Source organism: Pangasianodon hypophthalmus, chromosome 10 (genome assembly GCF_027358585.1).
Source record: "Pangasianodon hypophthalmus isolate fPanHyp1 chromosome 10, fPanHyp1.pri, whole genome shotgun sequence".
Taxonomy (NCBI): domain Eukaryota; kingdom Metazoa; phylum Chordata; class Actinopteri; order Siluriformes; family Pangasiidae; genus Pangasianodon; species Pangasianodon hypophthalmus.
The window spans coordinates 24,963,016-24,980,067 of NC_069719.1; the positions used below are offsets into that span (position 1 = coordinate 24,963,016).

Here is a 17,052-nt window from a genome sequence, read left to right on the forward strand (position 1 = left end):
CTTGAATCTGATTGAGTCAGAAGGTGCTGATTCATTTGCTCTGACAGTAGTGCCAGTTGTAATTCAGACCACAGGTTTATATTAATATGCTCATTATTGTTTCTATAGTAACAGCTATATGTTTTTTGTACGAACACTCCACATAATCTAAGACTTACAATGAAAGGATTAAAAATTGTGTCGTTATATAACAAAGAAAAATATCTGAGTGTGTTGATATGGTGAAGTTTTCTGTAAGGAGACGTTTATTTAACATTTATGGAAGGAGTCTTCAATGTTAGTGCTTTAAATATTTTGAATACAACTTGTTAAAAAATACATTTTGATTTAGAAATATTTAATATATTAGTATCAATCTAGTGTGTCCAAGCTTTGGACTGGTAGTGTTTCCCAGTAAAATGATTGCCATTTGGTTGCCATTTATGGACTTTCCGATTGTAGGGACAGCGACAGGCAGGACGCAGACACTCAGGGACAGCTGCGCAGTTCAAAAACCCTAGCAAGGCTGCTTTATTTTAGTGTGTACGGGAAGGAAGAGGGGAAGAGAGTGGAGAACAGTGGGTTGGTGGTAGCTTTGGGTCTGATCAAGTGGCTGGAGCAGTTCCGGCCTCAGCTGCTCACCTCTCTCTTCACGTATTTTTATACTCATGGAGTGATGCAGAGAGAGAAAGCGACTGCGGTGATTATCCACTGCCAGCCGTGCTTCATCGCTGTGCTCATCACTCGTAGCGACTTGCTTCCCGGCTGTCCACAACAGCGTTGCCGAAGTGGTGGCAGTTTGGCGAGGAGCATGTGGCCGTTTGGGCGTGTGGTCCATGGTGATCCGCTCTCACACCAAACAGACTATTCAATCCCACTATACTACTCAAGTGCATTTGTGGTCAAAGAACTGTATTAAGCGTCTCATGTACATGTCCAATATTGTTTTAATTAAGGATAATTTAGTGTGTAATCACTGTTGTGTACAGGCAGATGTGTTATAAATACAGATTACAAAATACAGCTGAGAAACACGTCATCAGTAAGTAAATTCACTCTAGTCGCTTTAGAGTAATACTTCAGTGAGCAAGAACGTCTCACTTGGTAAACGCGTTTGTTCTTGATTCCTCTTGTCCTTGCTTCCTTTCCTCGCTTGCTAAGAGGGAGGAGCTAAGAAGTGAGGAAGGAAAGGAAACAAAGTGTCGCAGTTTAAGAATCGAGAAGCGCTCTAGATTTTAGCAAAGGATATTTACGTCTTGAATTTAACATCCCCCTAATGATCTAGAACTACAGTGATGACTACTGATAATGCACAGCTCTCAATCTATGTCTGTTAATTGCCCACAAGGATACACTGATTTAAAGCCCTGAAAGAATGGTTTTGTGGCTCTTTCAGCCACTTTGATTGATCAGAGTGATTGGCAGGAGAGACAGCATTGCTCCAGATAACTCCTCTCCTCAGTGTCTGAGCACAGACCGGGATTGGATTGTTGTTCTTTACAGACAGCCAGCTTAGGAAAGTATGATTGGATGGCTTTGTCAATAGTGGTTAGAGAGAGGCGGACGCAAAAATGATCAATACGCAACACTGAGGCCATTCTAAAGCTAAAACTACTCCCAATCAGTTGATGGGAAAATATCAACGTGGCTTTTCTGAGAAACGAACAAGAAAGAAGGCACAGTCCTCACCGTTTAAGAAGCCATGGATTTGAACTTCTCTGGTAAGTGAAAGGCTTTCAGCAGCACTATTATGTGAAAGGATACTGGGAATTTTTGCTCTAGTGAGCATCGGTGTATCTTCTGGTGACTTCATGAATGTTCTGTACTTTGTATCAAAATGATTTCACACCTTGCAGATCAAGGAAAGGCAGACGTGTGGTGCACAACAGGAGGACAGAAATGGCAGAAAGCAGATCAATAGCCCTTACACACACACACCCACACACACCCACACACACACACACACACGCTATGTTTCCTCACGTCAATACACACAGAGCTGGCTGTTGTCATTCTCTGTCCCCAATAATCAATAAAAACGTACCTGCCATAAAGCTGACCTGACCTTTTGGGATAAGGTCACAAAAAGAGGTTGTGTTTAGCAATGAAGGACTTCATCCAAACCAGAGATTGATAAAAACAAGAAATAATAATCCTCTGTAGATACAATTTATCAGCACTCGTTTGAAAAGACCAGAACACAAAGCCTGAATGATGGTGTGCCATTTTTATAAATTCTTCTGTTGTCAAACCACAATAACACAATGACAGTCTCTTATTGCATCCAATTCTGTGATCATTACAACCATAAGCACTTGGGCTTGTTAACTGGGGACTTCCTCAGGCTTTGCTATCTCATAAAAACTAGCCAAAAAAAAAAAAACAGGACTCAGGCGAGAATCTGTAAAGCATTAATTTGGTTAGTTAGCATTATATGGGATGACAAATGACAAACACGATGGCTTTGGCAGCAGCAGTAGGATGAAATTTGAAGCTTTGGGAGCTGATCTGTTTGAGCAGAGTGTACAGGTGAGGAGGTGAGAGCGCTGGACAAACCGAAGGATTAAAGCACAGCTGCATCTTTCTCTTTACGTAGAGATGAAGCAAGGGTTAAATCACACTGGCAATACTATTATGTAGAAAAACCATTAACCTATTTTGGACTTAAAGATGTTAATTATAAAAATTATTATGTACAAGTCGTTCGTTTTCCCTTTAAGCCCGAGTGCTGTATGAATCTGTGTGGTGTGTGTTAATCTGCTGGAGTCCTCCCTCCTTTCTACTTCCAACTGAGAAAAATCCCAAGGAGGTCAAATCGGTCGCAGTAATGCACAGTTCTGCGTTAGCCGTTTGAAAACACAATGTGCTGTACATGCAGAAACCCGCAGTGCCCTGTGCACTAATTAGCCTAGTTAATTATTCTAATTAATCTCAGTTCATATTCTAACAATGTGTGCGCAGACCGTGGAGGTTTTCCCAAGTTTTTTTATGACCCATACCTGATTATATATATATCTGCGCGTGCGTGCGTGTGTGTGTGTGTGTGTGTGTGTGTGTGTGTGTGTGTGTGTGTGTGTGTAAGTGAGAGTGAGTGCGCTTTCCTCATACAGAAGTGAAGAATAAAATGCAGTGGTTGTGAGACCTTTTGACGCACTGAAAAAGTGACGTTATTTTGAAAACAGTTCATCTACTGCCTTGCTAAAAATGTAGTTAAGCTAGTAACTGTGTAGCTTGAGTGTAGCGTGATAGAGTTCACACTATCTGTCCACTTCTGCTTCATTTAATAATCGTACTGATCTCTCTCTCTCTCTCTGTAGCCTGGGGTCTTTCAGGATGTTATGACCCTCTCTACCTCTATTAGACAGAATAAACTGCACTAGACTCTGCCACACTCCTGCTCTTGACTGGCTTCTTTATCCTGGATTTTTCTAGATATCAGACTATCTCTGAATTTGTCCTAGTGGTAATTTTGGGTTCTGTTTCTGATTGGCCTCTCAGTGAAGATCAAGTGCTTAAAAATTATTTTAAATGTTTCCTAATAGGTTCTTTGGATGATGTTTGGCTCTAGAATTCTCTGTTGCTCCCCATTTTCTCCCTAATATGGTCTTGGCCAATTTCCGCCCACCAGCCACCTGTCTCCTATCATACGACAGCTCCCAAGAAGGAAGAATGAAGGCTAACATGGGCTTCCTCTGAGACACGTGAGGCCAACCAACCACATCTTTTCAAACTGCTACTCATGCTGCGTGTCAGTGCAGCGTAACACACCTGGAGGAAAGCGCTATCTGCCCTCTTCCACATACACAATCTCGCAGAAGCCTAAGATTGGCTAGTGTCTCTGTGATTGACAGAGGAGAGAGAGTATGCTCCTCCCACCCAGAGAGCACGGTCGTGGTTTTCTTGGCTCCCGGCCATGGAAGGGTGTAGCATTGACCTTCTGACGATAGGGTTGGCGCTCTTCTGTTGTGCCACTCAGGAGACTATACTGTAGGCTGTAGAATACTAGAACCTTCTGTGGAAGGAAAACTCTTTGCTGTAGGATTCTACAAAGAAAACTCGGTTTTCTTTAAAGATTCCCATAGATAATACACCAGAGTTCCCTTTAGGGTGCATTACATAAGGTATATTAATTATCCCCAAAAGGGAGGGGTGATGCTGCCCGACCTCAAAGTTGATTATGTTCCTATAACATTACGTCCTGAAGGCTTTCATTCCTTTCATACCACAGCAATTTGGCAATGATTACAATTTTTAATTTATTAATGAATGACACTTGATGCTTTTTAACCATTTAATGTTGTGGAACCTCCACGAAACGAGTTAGTTCCTGTTATTCCTGTTGTGCCCTCTCCAGCATCTATTTTTTTGCTCTCTCTTTCAGTTAATAAGACGAAAAAACAGCGTGTCACTGTTACAAAGTACCGACACTGGAGACTCCTTTCAAAAATGCTATATCAGCAGTAACCACATCAACAATTAGAGCAACCTGTGATTTGAATTACATCAAGTGTTAATGTCAGAGCTGAAGTTATAGTGACCATATTGCACTAGCCAGATGCTTCTAGTGAAACCATAGCAACTGGTAGGAATGCGCACTAGCGACTAGCATGGGGAATTTGAATGACACGAGCAGAAAAATCACTGCAGGGTCTGAGGGAGAGTGTCCCCGAGACAACCCGGGAGAAGGCAGGTTTTATAGGGAGCCTGCACAGAGTGTGAAGAATAGATGGAAAGTTGTGTTAGTGAAGAGGCAAGGCGCTGTGTTTTGTATGCTCTGGAGCGTTTGGAGGAAAATGTCTGCGAGGAGTAGACTGCAGTACTCAAGGTGGCAGAAAATAAAAACCTAGATGAGATGAGAGATCGAGCAGCAGGGCGAGATCCAGACCTTCCACTCCTTTTCTCTCGTTCCTCTCCTCCCTTAGTGTCTCCTGCTGCTTTGCTCTCTGTGTGAATCATTCGTAGAACAGAGCGATGTTGCAAGGCTGTGTGTGTGTGTGTTTCAGTGTTTGTGTGTGTGCATATGTGTGTTTGTGTGTAAGAGAGAACGAGAGACAGGAGAACAGTGCCACCTGTTTTGTCATTGTGTTTGCGCAGCGGTGCAGCAAAGATGATGGCAGATTCGAGTGGGTAAGAAGGAGGGTGAAAATGGGGACAACCTCTGTGAGAAACAGATGACACCTTCACTCACACACACACACACACACACACACACACACACACACACACACACACGTATGTGTGTCACTGCCTGGCTCAGTGTTTATAAATCAGAGGGTTTGTCTGTTCTCTGCATGCTCAGCTCTCCTGTCTGCATTTACTTACTCCCTGCTGGTCTTGTAACACACACACACACACACACACACACACACGCGAACGCACACTTTTAAGGGTAGTAGACGAGAATGAGGTGTCAGAAAGAGAATGGAAGAATTTGATTTAGCGTGGGCTCACTCTGTTTCTAATCCAGAGCAACTCCCTGATTTAAAGCATTATCCCTGCACGAGCTCACACATTTGACCTTTTTGTCTGTAATTTCCCTCCTGGTGTGTGTGAGTGTGAGTGTGTGTGTGTGTGTGTGTGTGTGTGTGGATGAAGAAGGAGCTAGATTTACACCCCACACCCTTCTGAAGAGATTTGATTGCAACAGTGTTGTAAGAGGAAAATGCTGCTCTTCACTGTTCTACCCTCAGCTGGCTGTCAGCACATCTGGGTTACTGAGAGGTGATGCAGGGAGAGAAAGTTTGTGTGTCTGTGTGTGTGTCTGTGTGTGTGTCTGTGTGTGTGTCTGTGTGTGTGTCTGTGTGTGTGTCTGTGTGTGTGTCTGTGTGTGTGTCTGTAGTAACACTATGCATATCCCGGCCACCATCTCCACATCCCGTCCTATAGTGTAGAATCTTGAACATTGAATATTTCCTTTATTTTTTTATTTTTAGTAATATTAAAACGTTCTGTTTTTTTTTCCCTCCAGTTTAAATGGAAATGGCTGGCACAACACACAGTCATGTTGCATTTTAACCATATCCAAAGATGCTAGCCCAGGGGTTCTCGAACTCTTTGGGGCAAACTACATCAAATAGACATGAATTTTGTGTGACCCCAAGCCTTGATTCCCAGATTTATATTTTAGGACTCATAACATTTGAACATTTTATTATGTTAGTAACATACACATGTGGAATGTTGCTAACTGTTGTTGTATTGCTTTACCAGTCTAGTGGGAAGGGTTGTGTTATTATAGAAAAATAATCCACACCGGGATGGTGTAATACGGCCTGACGTGAAACAGACGAGCCTGGTTTATACTCTACACATGACTTTGTGTGTGTGTGTGTGTGTGTGCAGAAGAGCAGCATCATTATTCATACACTCGCATGTGTATCTTATGTACATCTGGAGGATTAAATGTGACATCCACTAGATGGAACGTCAGAGCCAAAACATCTCTGTCCGTCATGTTTTCAAGAACTGTTTAGCGATTTCATGCACAGCGATGTTAAAGGCATTTACAAGCTCTGTGTCTCTTTGAACCTTTTTGCCGTCATCGTGATTGTTGTCATGAGCTACTTTTCAAAATCTAAAACTTTGACCTTGCATTCAAAAGTATTTACTAGTCTAGAAACTCCAGAAAATGGGTACTCAAAACGGACCTTTCCGTAGGTTTGAATGTGACATGAGAGCTTTTTAAAATTCAAACTCTAACTAATAGGAAAACCAGCTTGTGCTGTACTCAGTAATGGCCTAAATAATAATAATAATATCTAAGTATGCGATTTGAGACACCATGCTAGTTTGTTTAGCGGAGGTTGATGGACCAGGGAAATTTGTCCGTTTATATTGCTGATTCCCTACACTTAGTGCAGCGTGTCAGGATAATGAAAAACACTAAAATAACAAAATAAGACTTAAAAAAAAATTAAAAGAGGAGATTTATGATTTGTCAACCCCTGCATCGACTAACCAGGCTTGTATTAAAGAAAAGCTGTCAGAGCTGTGATGATAAATGTCTTATGCCGTTTTAAAGCCTGGCTTATACTCGCAGAACTGTTTTAGAGTCTAAATGAACTCCTTAAAGCAGTGAGCGTAAGAGGGCGGGCTGAAAGTTAAGGATTTTGAGTTTTACTCAGCACTTGATTAATGTGGAAGGCTTGTTGGACTCTTCTCTAACTTGTCCCCATTATGATTTGTTGAACTAGAATCAGCAACAGGATTTAGAAATGGAGCGAGCAGCAGTGTTAATGCAGTAGTGTGTGAGAATATGTGAATTCACATACTGACACTTGGCTCACTCTGTTTTGACGGGTAGGCCCTGAGTAAATCCTCAGGGCAAACAACCTGCCTTTCAGAAGTGCATGTGAGTGTGAGTGTGTGTGTGTGTGTGTGCATGCGTCTGTGTGTGAATGCCCTATGAATAAAGAGAGGTAATTGGGTTGCTTGTGGCGATGCTCAGCCTGACCTTATCAGAGCAGCCTGAGCCGATAACCAGGGTGAGTCACCAGCACCCCACACACACACACACACACACACACACACACACACACGCGGTGGCTAAAGATTTTGATAATCACTCAACTGAAAATATAAGAGGAATATGGAGTTAGACAGCGAGATAGAGAGGTTAAAAAATAGGCAGGGATGGAAAGAGAGCGAGAGAGAGAGAGGAAGGAGAAGAAGGAAGGAAGGAAGGAAGGAAGGCAGCCAGCAATGGTGCGAGAGAGAGAGAGAGAGAGAGAGAGAGAGAGAGGGAGAGAGAGAGAGGGGGTAAGCTCTGCTCCAGTCCGCCACTGCTGCTGCTTCAACAAACAGGTAATGTGTCCTGCAGCTCATCCACTGTAGGGCTAGGCATGAAATGAATTTTAAAGTGAGAGTGACTGAGAGATCGGGTGATAGAAAGAGGGTCGGTTTGGAAGGAAACGCAAAACGAAGTTACAAATGGAAATGCGGACCACATGAGCTGGCATCAGTAAGCATCCATCAGTGGCTCTCACTCACACTTACAGGAGAGAGAGTTTCTTGAAATCTTGTTATGATAATTTATACCTCAGCGCTGATGAATTCTTGAAACTGACTGGTCAGATGGTGTAGATTGATTTTCAAGAACAGCAGCTCTGGCAACAGTTCAGTAGTTCAGCTACAAGACAAATCACAGGTTTGTTTTAAACAGCTCATTCTAATATTCTTGTTTCTGTTCACTTAAATGGTGGATGCTGTGCGTAATCTGTGCATAAAAGTTTCCTGGGAGAAGACTTTTATTTATAATTTGTGGAAGGAGTCTTCAGTGTCAGCACTTCGCAGAGAGAGAGGGAAAGGGCTTAAATAACGTTAAATGTAACTATAAACGGATGAAAACTAAGAGGTGTGCTGTGGTATAAGAGGAATAAAACACTTCAGAATGTGCTGTTATAGGAAAAGAAAATCATCTTCGGGATGGAAACAGAAACTGAGCTTTGCGTCAGGCTGCATCACATTGATCATTTTTTATAATAGCACACCCTGTAGTGTGTTATACTTTACTTGTACAACAGGTAGCTTCAGTCGTCTAGTTTGATTGGATAAGCAAGTGTGCTGATATTTAGTACATATTTAGCGCTGGTACATTATATCACGCCTAAAATTCCAATTCTAGCAATAGTTCGTTCCATTGAAACCGTTACAACACTACTATACTATACACTATACTACCGGCTGTCAGTCAGTCTGTGCGTTGCCTAGCAACACGCAATGCTCTATCCAACTGTGGCTTCTTTGGGAACTAGTTTCGTTGACAGAGCAAAAAAATAAACAAATGTTTGGTGATATCGTGTCTGAAATGTCAGTTATTAATTATATTATGACAATATTAATTTCTTGTTAAAAGAACCATTTTATAAAAACAATATCACAACCCGCAATTGTGCGGTTGTAGTGTGATTACCTACAGCCGAATCATTTGTCAATTGTGACCCATTGAAGATAATTAAAAGTGGACTGCCCCGCCCACCTACACCCTAGCAGCCACTTGGAATACCATAGCAACCAGCTAGCATCACCCTAGCAACCAGATGGAATACCAAAGCAACCAGCTATAAACACCATTAAAAACTTCCTGGGATACTATAGCAACTACCTAGCAACATCCTAGCAACAACCTGGGATTCCTTGTGTTTTTAGTTTTGGCATTTCCATGAGTATATAAGCACCAATAAACATGTATATGTACAAAAAGTAGTGTGTTATATGGATTCTGGGAATGGTCTTTTAGTAAAGTATGCATGAATTAGGCATGTGACCCGGTTGGAATCACAGCCATGCTGATATTCAGTGCCACAGCACTCTTGTTTGTGTAATATTGTGTTAAATGCTGTATATGTACATTTTAGTGCAAAACAAAAAGCCCTTTACAGCATGGCCTATATGTTACAGCTATTGAGTCAAAGTGCGAAGGTTTGCATCCCTGCAGACATGCTGTAGTACTGAGGTTAAGTTTTTACAGCCAGGGTCTCATGCCGTTACTGGTCACACAAAGTTCAAAGATCCTGCTCATGGTCATGAGATATAATCCTTACTCTTGGATGGGAAACAGCACTGATAATAGTGTGTGTGTGTGTGTGTATAACGTATCCCGCACCAGCAACACTACAATAGCAGAGCTTGCAGCATTGCCCTGGGCTACTAGAGTCTGTCGGTGTGGAACACACTGTCTGTGAGTGTGTGTGAGTGTGTGTGAGTGTGTGTTCTGACAGACTGAGTAGACTCCTTCAGCAGTGATAGAATCACATTCAGTAATGACTGTGGATATTGCCTTTGGAGCTCCTACACAGGTAGTCAAGAAGAATTGTGCCCTGCAGCTCTACAGTGTACCAGGTTAAGTGTAACACATCCATCTCCATTCCTGCGATGGAGCCCGAGTCTCAGTGCCAAAATCGCGAAACACAAACGTACCTCCACTCAAGTGTTGTATAGGTCATACTGTATACTGTATTATAGGCAGTGATGGCTAAAAATAAATTCTGCTACCTATCAGTACCTCCCTGTTACTATTATACAACCAATGTGTTTGAGCCTTATAGCGCAGAGTCGCAACCTAGACGTGAATGCCGTCTCTTCTGCGCTTACTGTTTGGTTCAAACTACATAAAAGTTACATTTCTGTTATTTATCCCGTAGTGTAATTTGTACTTTGATTGGACATTGTTTGGTCTACTTATTTCTAGTTTCTTCTCCAAAGGCAATTATTAAAAAACAAGGATTTGAGAATGTAAGATATTCATAATTATTATTATTATTATTATTATTATTAATCCAGAATAGGAGGAATTAATTGTACCTCTCTCTTTCTGGTTAGGTGGTGGGTCCTCCTGCAGCCGGAGCTTTCAAAGAGCGTCCAGCCAGACCCACGTCATTCCGGAAGTTCTACGAACGTGGAGATTTCCCAATTGGGCTGGAGCACGACACCAAGGGCAATCGCATCGCCTGGAAGGTACTGTACTATTATTATAAAATTGAGCTTACATCGCCATCTGATTTATGCTAAATTGCTTTCAGAAAGGGATGAAAAATGTCTCAAAGGTGTTGCTGTCCATCTTGTTGTGAACCTCCTGCTGTGTAGGATCCTGTCTTCCACATAGCGCATGGCCGTTCACGATACACTGGCGGCCTTTTAAGGAGACACAAAGCTGTTACTAGCAAGTTGAGCTGCTAGTAAAGACTGTGAGCTCTCGAGAGTAGGAATGAATATAAAAAAAAGAACCTCAAATAAAAACAAAGTTGTGGAAGTTTATGAACGTTTTATGAACGAATTTTAAAGGAATGGGATTTCTATAGCTGCCAGCTAAAAAGGAATGTAGATTTAATACCTTCTGTCATCCATCAATTAAATTAACTAGCATTTTTCCATAAAAAATAATTGTCTTTTTATTTAATATCACACCTCAGTACTTAGTACTTTATTTCACTGGTGTGAAACAAAACAGTGAACGTGGTGCGATTATTTGACAAGCTACAAATGTATGTTTTGTTTTTTCTTACGTATTTTGTTTCCAACAGAATCTAAGCAGCAAACTGAACAGTGAGTTTATAAACTAAGCCTATATAAACCCAATTTATACCTAATTAAGACCTAGTTTCTCGCAGGACGAGGCACAATTAGCTACAGTTAATTAGCTAGTTTTAGGTGATATGTACATCTTTCAAGATTTACTACACAATTTGGCCCTTGACAAAGTGGCTCAGATCCTTACGCTTGCCCATTTTTCCTGCTTCCAACACATCAACTTTGAGAACTGACTGTTCATTTGCTGCCTCATATATCCTACCACTTGCCTGGTGCCATTATAACGAGATAATCAATATTATTCTCTTCAATCCATGTTATTAGTGTTAATCAATGTTATGGCTGATCGGTGTATCTGCCAATAGACTGAGACAAGTTCAAGCTTGAAATGGGTAAAAATATCTAGAAATAGGATTAATAATCTTATATTAATTTAAAAACAATCTTATAAAGAGAAATATTAGTTTGAATATTCATTCATTGAATATATTGAAGATATTTTTACTTGCTATTTTTTTTAAAAAGATTTTCGCATTGTGTAGAAGTTTACAGAAAAAAATAGTATTACATGAAAAATAGAATTAAAGTAGTTAAAATTGAAACAATTTTTTCCATCGAAGATCGAACAGGATGCTGTGGGTGTAGTAACCTTAAACTCAGAAAGGTAATGTAGGCATGGATTTGCACATGGAGGAACTCACTGTTGACATGGGGCACAGAGGTTAAGGCTCCTGACAACTGACCGGAAGGTTGTGAGTTCGAATCCTGATACGTCAAAGCTGCCACGTTCAGTTATAGTATAAATCATCTGATAAATGAATCAGTGGAAATGTCAGGCTTTAACATTTTGCTGTTTGTTGATGAAAGATCACAGCGTTTATGAAACAGCTTTATTAAACACATAGCTGAAATTCATTATCGTTTGCCACCTAAGACAATAGCTGCAGGTGAGATGTCCCAGGAACATTCTGGTTGGAAACACACACACACACACACAGTGAGAACAGCAATGTGCTGTGTGTGTCTGTCTTTTTTGCAGCTACTTCCTTTTCAGTAGCTTTTTTTTTTTTTCTCGTGCCGTTATTCTCTCAGAGAGCGAGCTTTTCTCATGGTGAAATCATCCTGAAAGCCTCAGTATTAATAATTAAAAGCGAATTTTTTTTTTTACAGTGAATCCACCTGCCCTTTTTTAAAAAATAATGCCGCTCTTTCGTCGTTCCTCACACTTTTATGAAAATTGCTCGCAGCAGACAGTAAGTGTTGTATGAAATTGTTGCTGTCACATCTAATGCAGCCGTTCTGCTTACTGATCTCACTGCTGCTGCCGGGATGTGTTCTCTCCAGTTCTTCTGTTCTTCTTTCACTATTCACATTGCAAATGAGCTTCAAGGATCAGAGTGTGTATGTGTGTGTGTGTGTGTGTGTGTGTGTGTGTGTGTGAGAAAGAGGGTAGGAACAAGACAGACTGATTAGGCCAAGAATGTTTGCAGTTCTGTGTTAGCAGTAAGTAACCTTCAGGGCAGCAGTTCACAATGAGGTTACAGGATCAATCAAGCTCAGAGAGAGAGTGTGCGAGTGTGTGAGAATGCAGTCACACACACACACACACACACGTGCGCACACACACATGGACACACTCACTTGCGCAGTGTTGATTTAGTTACTCAGAGATGGAATTGGGACGACCCTGTCACCCAAGAACTGTGTGAGGAACTTTGGTAGTTTCTTTTTTTCTTTTTTTTTTTTCTTTCTTTCTTTTTTTTTTTTTTTTAAATTTGACTTCTCCTGTCCAGTCCTGCAGTTATTTCTATTTTCTAACCTCTCCACATTGAGAGGAATTAGTATAAAAGTATAAAAGTTACTGTAGAATTTCAGGTGTACCACAGACACTTTAAAGGACACCATCCTGAAACACACACTTATGTTTACATTGAAATATTTGTGATGTGCTGAGCGATTGTGGTACAATTTTTTTTTGGTTCAGGTATTTTCTTGGATCCTGTGTGATGTTAGCGGATGTGTGCCACACTGACATCCCAAAGGGACTGTAGGACCCAGTGTGTGTGAAGGTGGGGGGGGAAGGAGGACTCAGGAGACAGGCGGACTTTGACAGAGCTTCGGGGCTCGCTTTATTTTTCCAACTTGCACTTTTCAGCACACTTTTTAACAATGAAAGAATGGAAAATAAAACAGATTCCCAATATTTCAGGGCTTTTGCCTCGCTCAAGTTCACCAGCACTTTCTAAGCTCTTGCTCCGGGCGCGCGCGCGTGTGTGTGTGTGTGTGTGTGTGTGTGTGTGTGTGTGTTATGTGTGAACTCTGTCAGCTCTGTTCCTCTCTCTCTGGTTAACAGCATTCTCTTAAAGACAAACAACGTGCACATGAGTAAACACACACACACACACACACACACACACACACGGGTGAGAATCATCACGCGTTATACCTGCTGGTTCGACCCGCCTCGTCTCTGTCTACAGCTGACCCTCAACCACCCCCTGCTGCCTCAGAGACATTGCTAGCATAGTTACAATGCCATTTAACAAGAGAAACATTTTCAAACATACGGAACAAAAGTCAGGTTTCGCAGTTAGCTCTTTAAAAAAAAAAAAAACAAAGAGCAAGATCTTCTTTTCTTGTTTACATAAAAATTCTAATAATCGTTGGCAAATCGCTGTGGTGTAAGAGACATAATACACTTCGGGGCATGTTGTTATAGGAAAATAATCCACTTCTGTATCACATCACTCTGTCCGTCATGGATTATTTTCCTATAACAGCACACCTCTGTTGTGTTGTATTCTTTATAATATAATTTTTAAAAAAAAATATTATTCATTAATCTGACTATTTTTATTCCCATGATCTTCATCCCTCATTCCATGTGCTGCTGCACCATTCAACCTCACACTGTCATATAGGCTGATTGTGGTCTAAAGGTATGCAATGTATTGATTGCTGGCACACACACACACACACACACACACACACACTCACTTGGAAAGCTTTGGTATTCCTCTTTCATCTTTCACCTTCTCCTCTCATTTCTTCCTAAGTATAATAGTTCTTTATGAAGATGAATGTTACAACTTATACCTATTCTACATTTCAACTGGGGCACAACTCTGTGTGTGTGTGTGTGTGTGTGTGTGTGTGTGTGTGTGTGTGTGTGTGTGTGTGTGTGTGCTGTAGGTGAATGAGCCGTAGGGGGTGTTTAAATGTCAAGGGCAGTGTGAGAGGGAGCAGGGGGATATAGAGTACCTGACGGGCAAGAGGCATATTTTTAGCTTCTCTGAGAGCTTTAATACTTGGCTCTTAGCTGGAGTGCTGAGTGCGCGTGTGTACAACACGAGTGTGTATGTATGAGGAGCATATGCAGCAAGCTGATAAGAGTGAGCTCAGGTGTGTGTAAGTGTGCTGTTCGTGGTACTGCTGTTATTTCTAAAGAGACAGAGTGAGAGAGAGACACAGATAGAGACTAGGAAGACAGGTTAATGGATAATGGTGGTGGTGGTGCGGGTGGTGGTGGGGGTGCTGTATGCAATTTCCTCACCAGTAGAAGCCAAATGTGTGAAGCCAAAAGGGATGGAAATTTCCCTGATGCTTCATTTTTAGTCAAACGGAAGAGATCCCACTTTAAAGAAAAAAAGAACACTCTTTCATGCAATAATTATATTTTTGAAAGAGCAGCTTTTGCATTTGAGCCTCTGTCTGCATTCCTCAGCAGCTTCTGCCCGTCTCTTTTACTTTTCTTTGATTATTTGACCTCTTGGCTTCTCCTCCTGACTTAGCTTTTGTGCCGCTGAATTAAATCGAAGGCGCATTTCATAAGCCTGTCGATGCAAACCTAATTCGCAGCCTTGAGCCTCTCCCAGCGGGCCGTGCAGAGTGGATGGATGGATCGGGGGCGGGGGGGGGAGGGCGGTATTGGGGGACTATGGGTGGCGATCAATTTAATCTGATCAAGTGCTTTAGGAAATTGAGAGTATAAGTGCTCCATAGGGACAGACATCCATCTTGTCTACCAGATTGAATTATTCCAGGAGCAAGAGGGAGGAACGTGGCAGTGGTGGTGGTACAAAGACACAAAGAGCCCTGGGATTATGTGTGTATGTGTATCTGAAATAAATGAGTGTGTGTGTGTGTGTGTGTGTGTGTGTGTGTGTTACTACTAAGTGCAGGCCACTGCAGACACAGCATACAAGGACGGTGATTTTCCTTAGCCACCTGCCTGATCTTTTTTTGTGCAGCAGACCATCTGAATTTCAATTGCCTCTACCACATGTATAGATGTCTTGCTTTTAATGCTCATATTGAGTCTGACACTCTAGCAACATACTCCTCTCCAACCCAAACACACAAAAAAACACTCATTAACCTTTATGTCCTGTTACATGTCCTGTCTCAATGGGAAATCCATTGCTTACTAGTGAATAGAACAGCTTAAATGGGTTTCATCAAGACTCCATTTTGTTTTTTTCGCCCCAGTGTTGTTTTAGACTCCTTTGGGAGGCTCCACTGTGCTCCAGATCCAGCTGTGTGTGGTGCAGCCTGATGTTTGACCCAGCTAAAGGTTAACGCTTCATTAAGATGGCGTGTAGATGCAGGGCACTGAGTGTAGAGCTGTGCGTCTTATCTGCAGGGCACTGTGCGGCTGTGAGACGGGAAAAAAATAAAATCTGCAAAGGGATCGTGCTAACCACACACATTCACACACTGTGTGCTCCTGTGAGATATGGTGCACTTCCTCTCCTGGGACAGAAATAAAGCAGGCAAAAAAAAAAAAACCTGAGTGAAAACGGGGGCTGATAGGAGCATGCTCTCTAGGGCTCGGAGAGGACAGCACCAGCGCAGGAAATTGGGCTGGAAATATCACACACGCACAATGCATCATGTGGTAAGGCCAACCGCTGTCCTCCAGGGAGATTAGACCAAGGCATTCTGGGATTGGCTGGAGATGGACCCACATCTGTGAGCAATGGCTTCATGGCTTCGTTGCTCATCTTTGTCCTCATCTCATCCCGGATTTCTGCATGATGCTGCAGCTTTCTCACTCCCGAACAGCTAAAAACAAGATAAGGGGGGAAAAAAAAAACAACACTGGAAAATAGATTTTACTGCAATGGCAAATCCTTTTGTTAATTTAACTCATAGGCTATTAGTTGAGATGAAGGTATTGATCGGCTAATGCAAGTTCACCGCTGGTCCTGTCTAGCTTAATGAGCAGTAATGGTCCACCATGGGCTTGTGGTTAATGCACACAGCCATTCAAATGATGGCACACTGCTGCCAGCAAAAGCCAATGAATCTTCCTCTTCCCTTTTTAGAAAAAAAAACTTAGCTGAAGGCAAACGTGTGGCTTGCACTGCAGAAATAAAGATGTAACAATATTCTTGAAAATGAGGGCAGTAATTGTGATATTTCTCTTCATGTGTGCACACTACACACTTTTAGCCACAGTTTTCCAGTTGTTTTGGGCCTTCGATAATCAATCAATGGAGAGGAAAGGCAGTTATTTTGAGATTGATGTGTGGGCATTTGCTTTGCTTTGGGATTCTGATGTGAAGAGGTTTCTTGTTCACACAAAAAGTACTGATTGTTGTGTCGCGGAGTGGTAATAAAGTTGCTTTGGGTTTAGGTTGTCAAGGATGACAACCATGATGTTTCTTTGGGGTTTGGGTATTATTAGGTTTGGGTTTGGATGTTGGAGAGCGATAAGGTGGTGGCATTGGGAAGTGGATGACAGGACTACTTTGGGAATGTGGTGTTGCTGAGCAGTGTTGCTTTGTTTTTAATGTGTTGTGAGTGAGGTGAGGAGGTTATTTTGTGTGTGGAGTATTGTGGAGAAGTGACAAAAGTACTGTGGAATTAGGGTGTTGAGGAGTGTTGAGCTTGGCTTTGGAGTAAGCAGTAAGGAAGTTACTTTGAATTGAAGTGTTAAGGATTGGTGAAGAAGTTGCTTTGCGTTTGGAGTATTGTAGAGAGATTATGCAGTTACTTGGGGATTGGGGTATTCAGTGGTGGTGAAGAAGTTGCTTTTGGGTT

At 41.8% G+C, this 17,052-nt stretch overlaps 1 protein-coding gene across 1 annotated transcript in view; it reads left to right on the plus strand.

Annotated features, from left to right (window-relative positions):
• The window catches only part of pacrg (PARK2 co-regulated), a 140,219-nt gene that overhangs the window by 13,130 nt on the left and 110,037 nt on the right, over positions 1–17,052 (plus strand). The window contains exon 2 of the mRNA XM_026926144.3: positions 10,300–10,434. Within this exon, the coding sequence (XP_026781945.1) occupies positions 10,300–10,434 (135 nt within the window). The remainder of the gene's footprint in view (positions 1–10,299; positions 10,435–17,052) is intronic.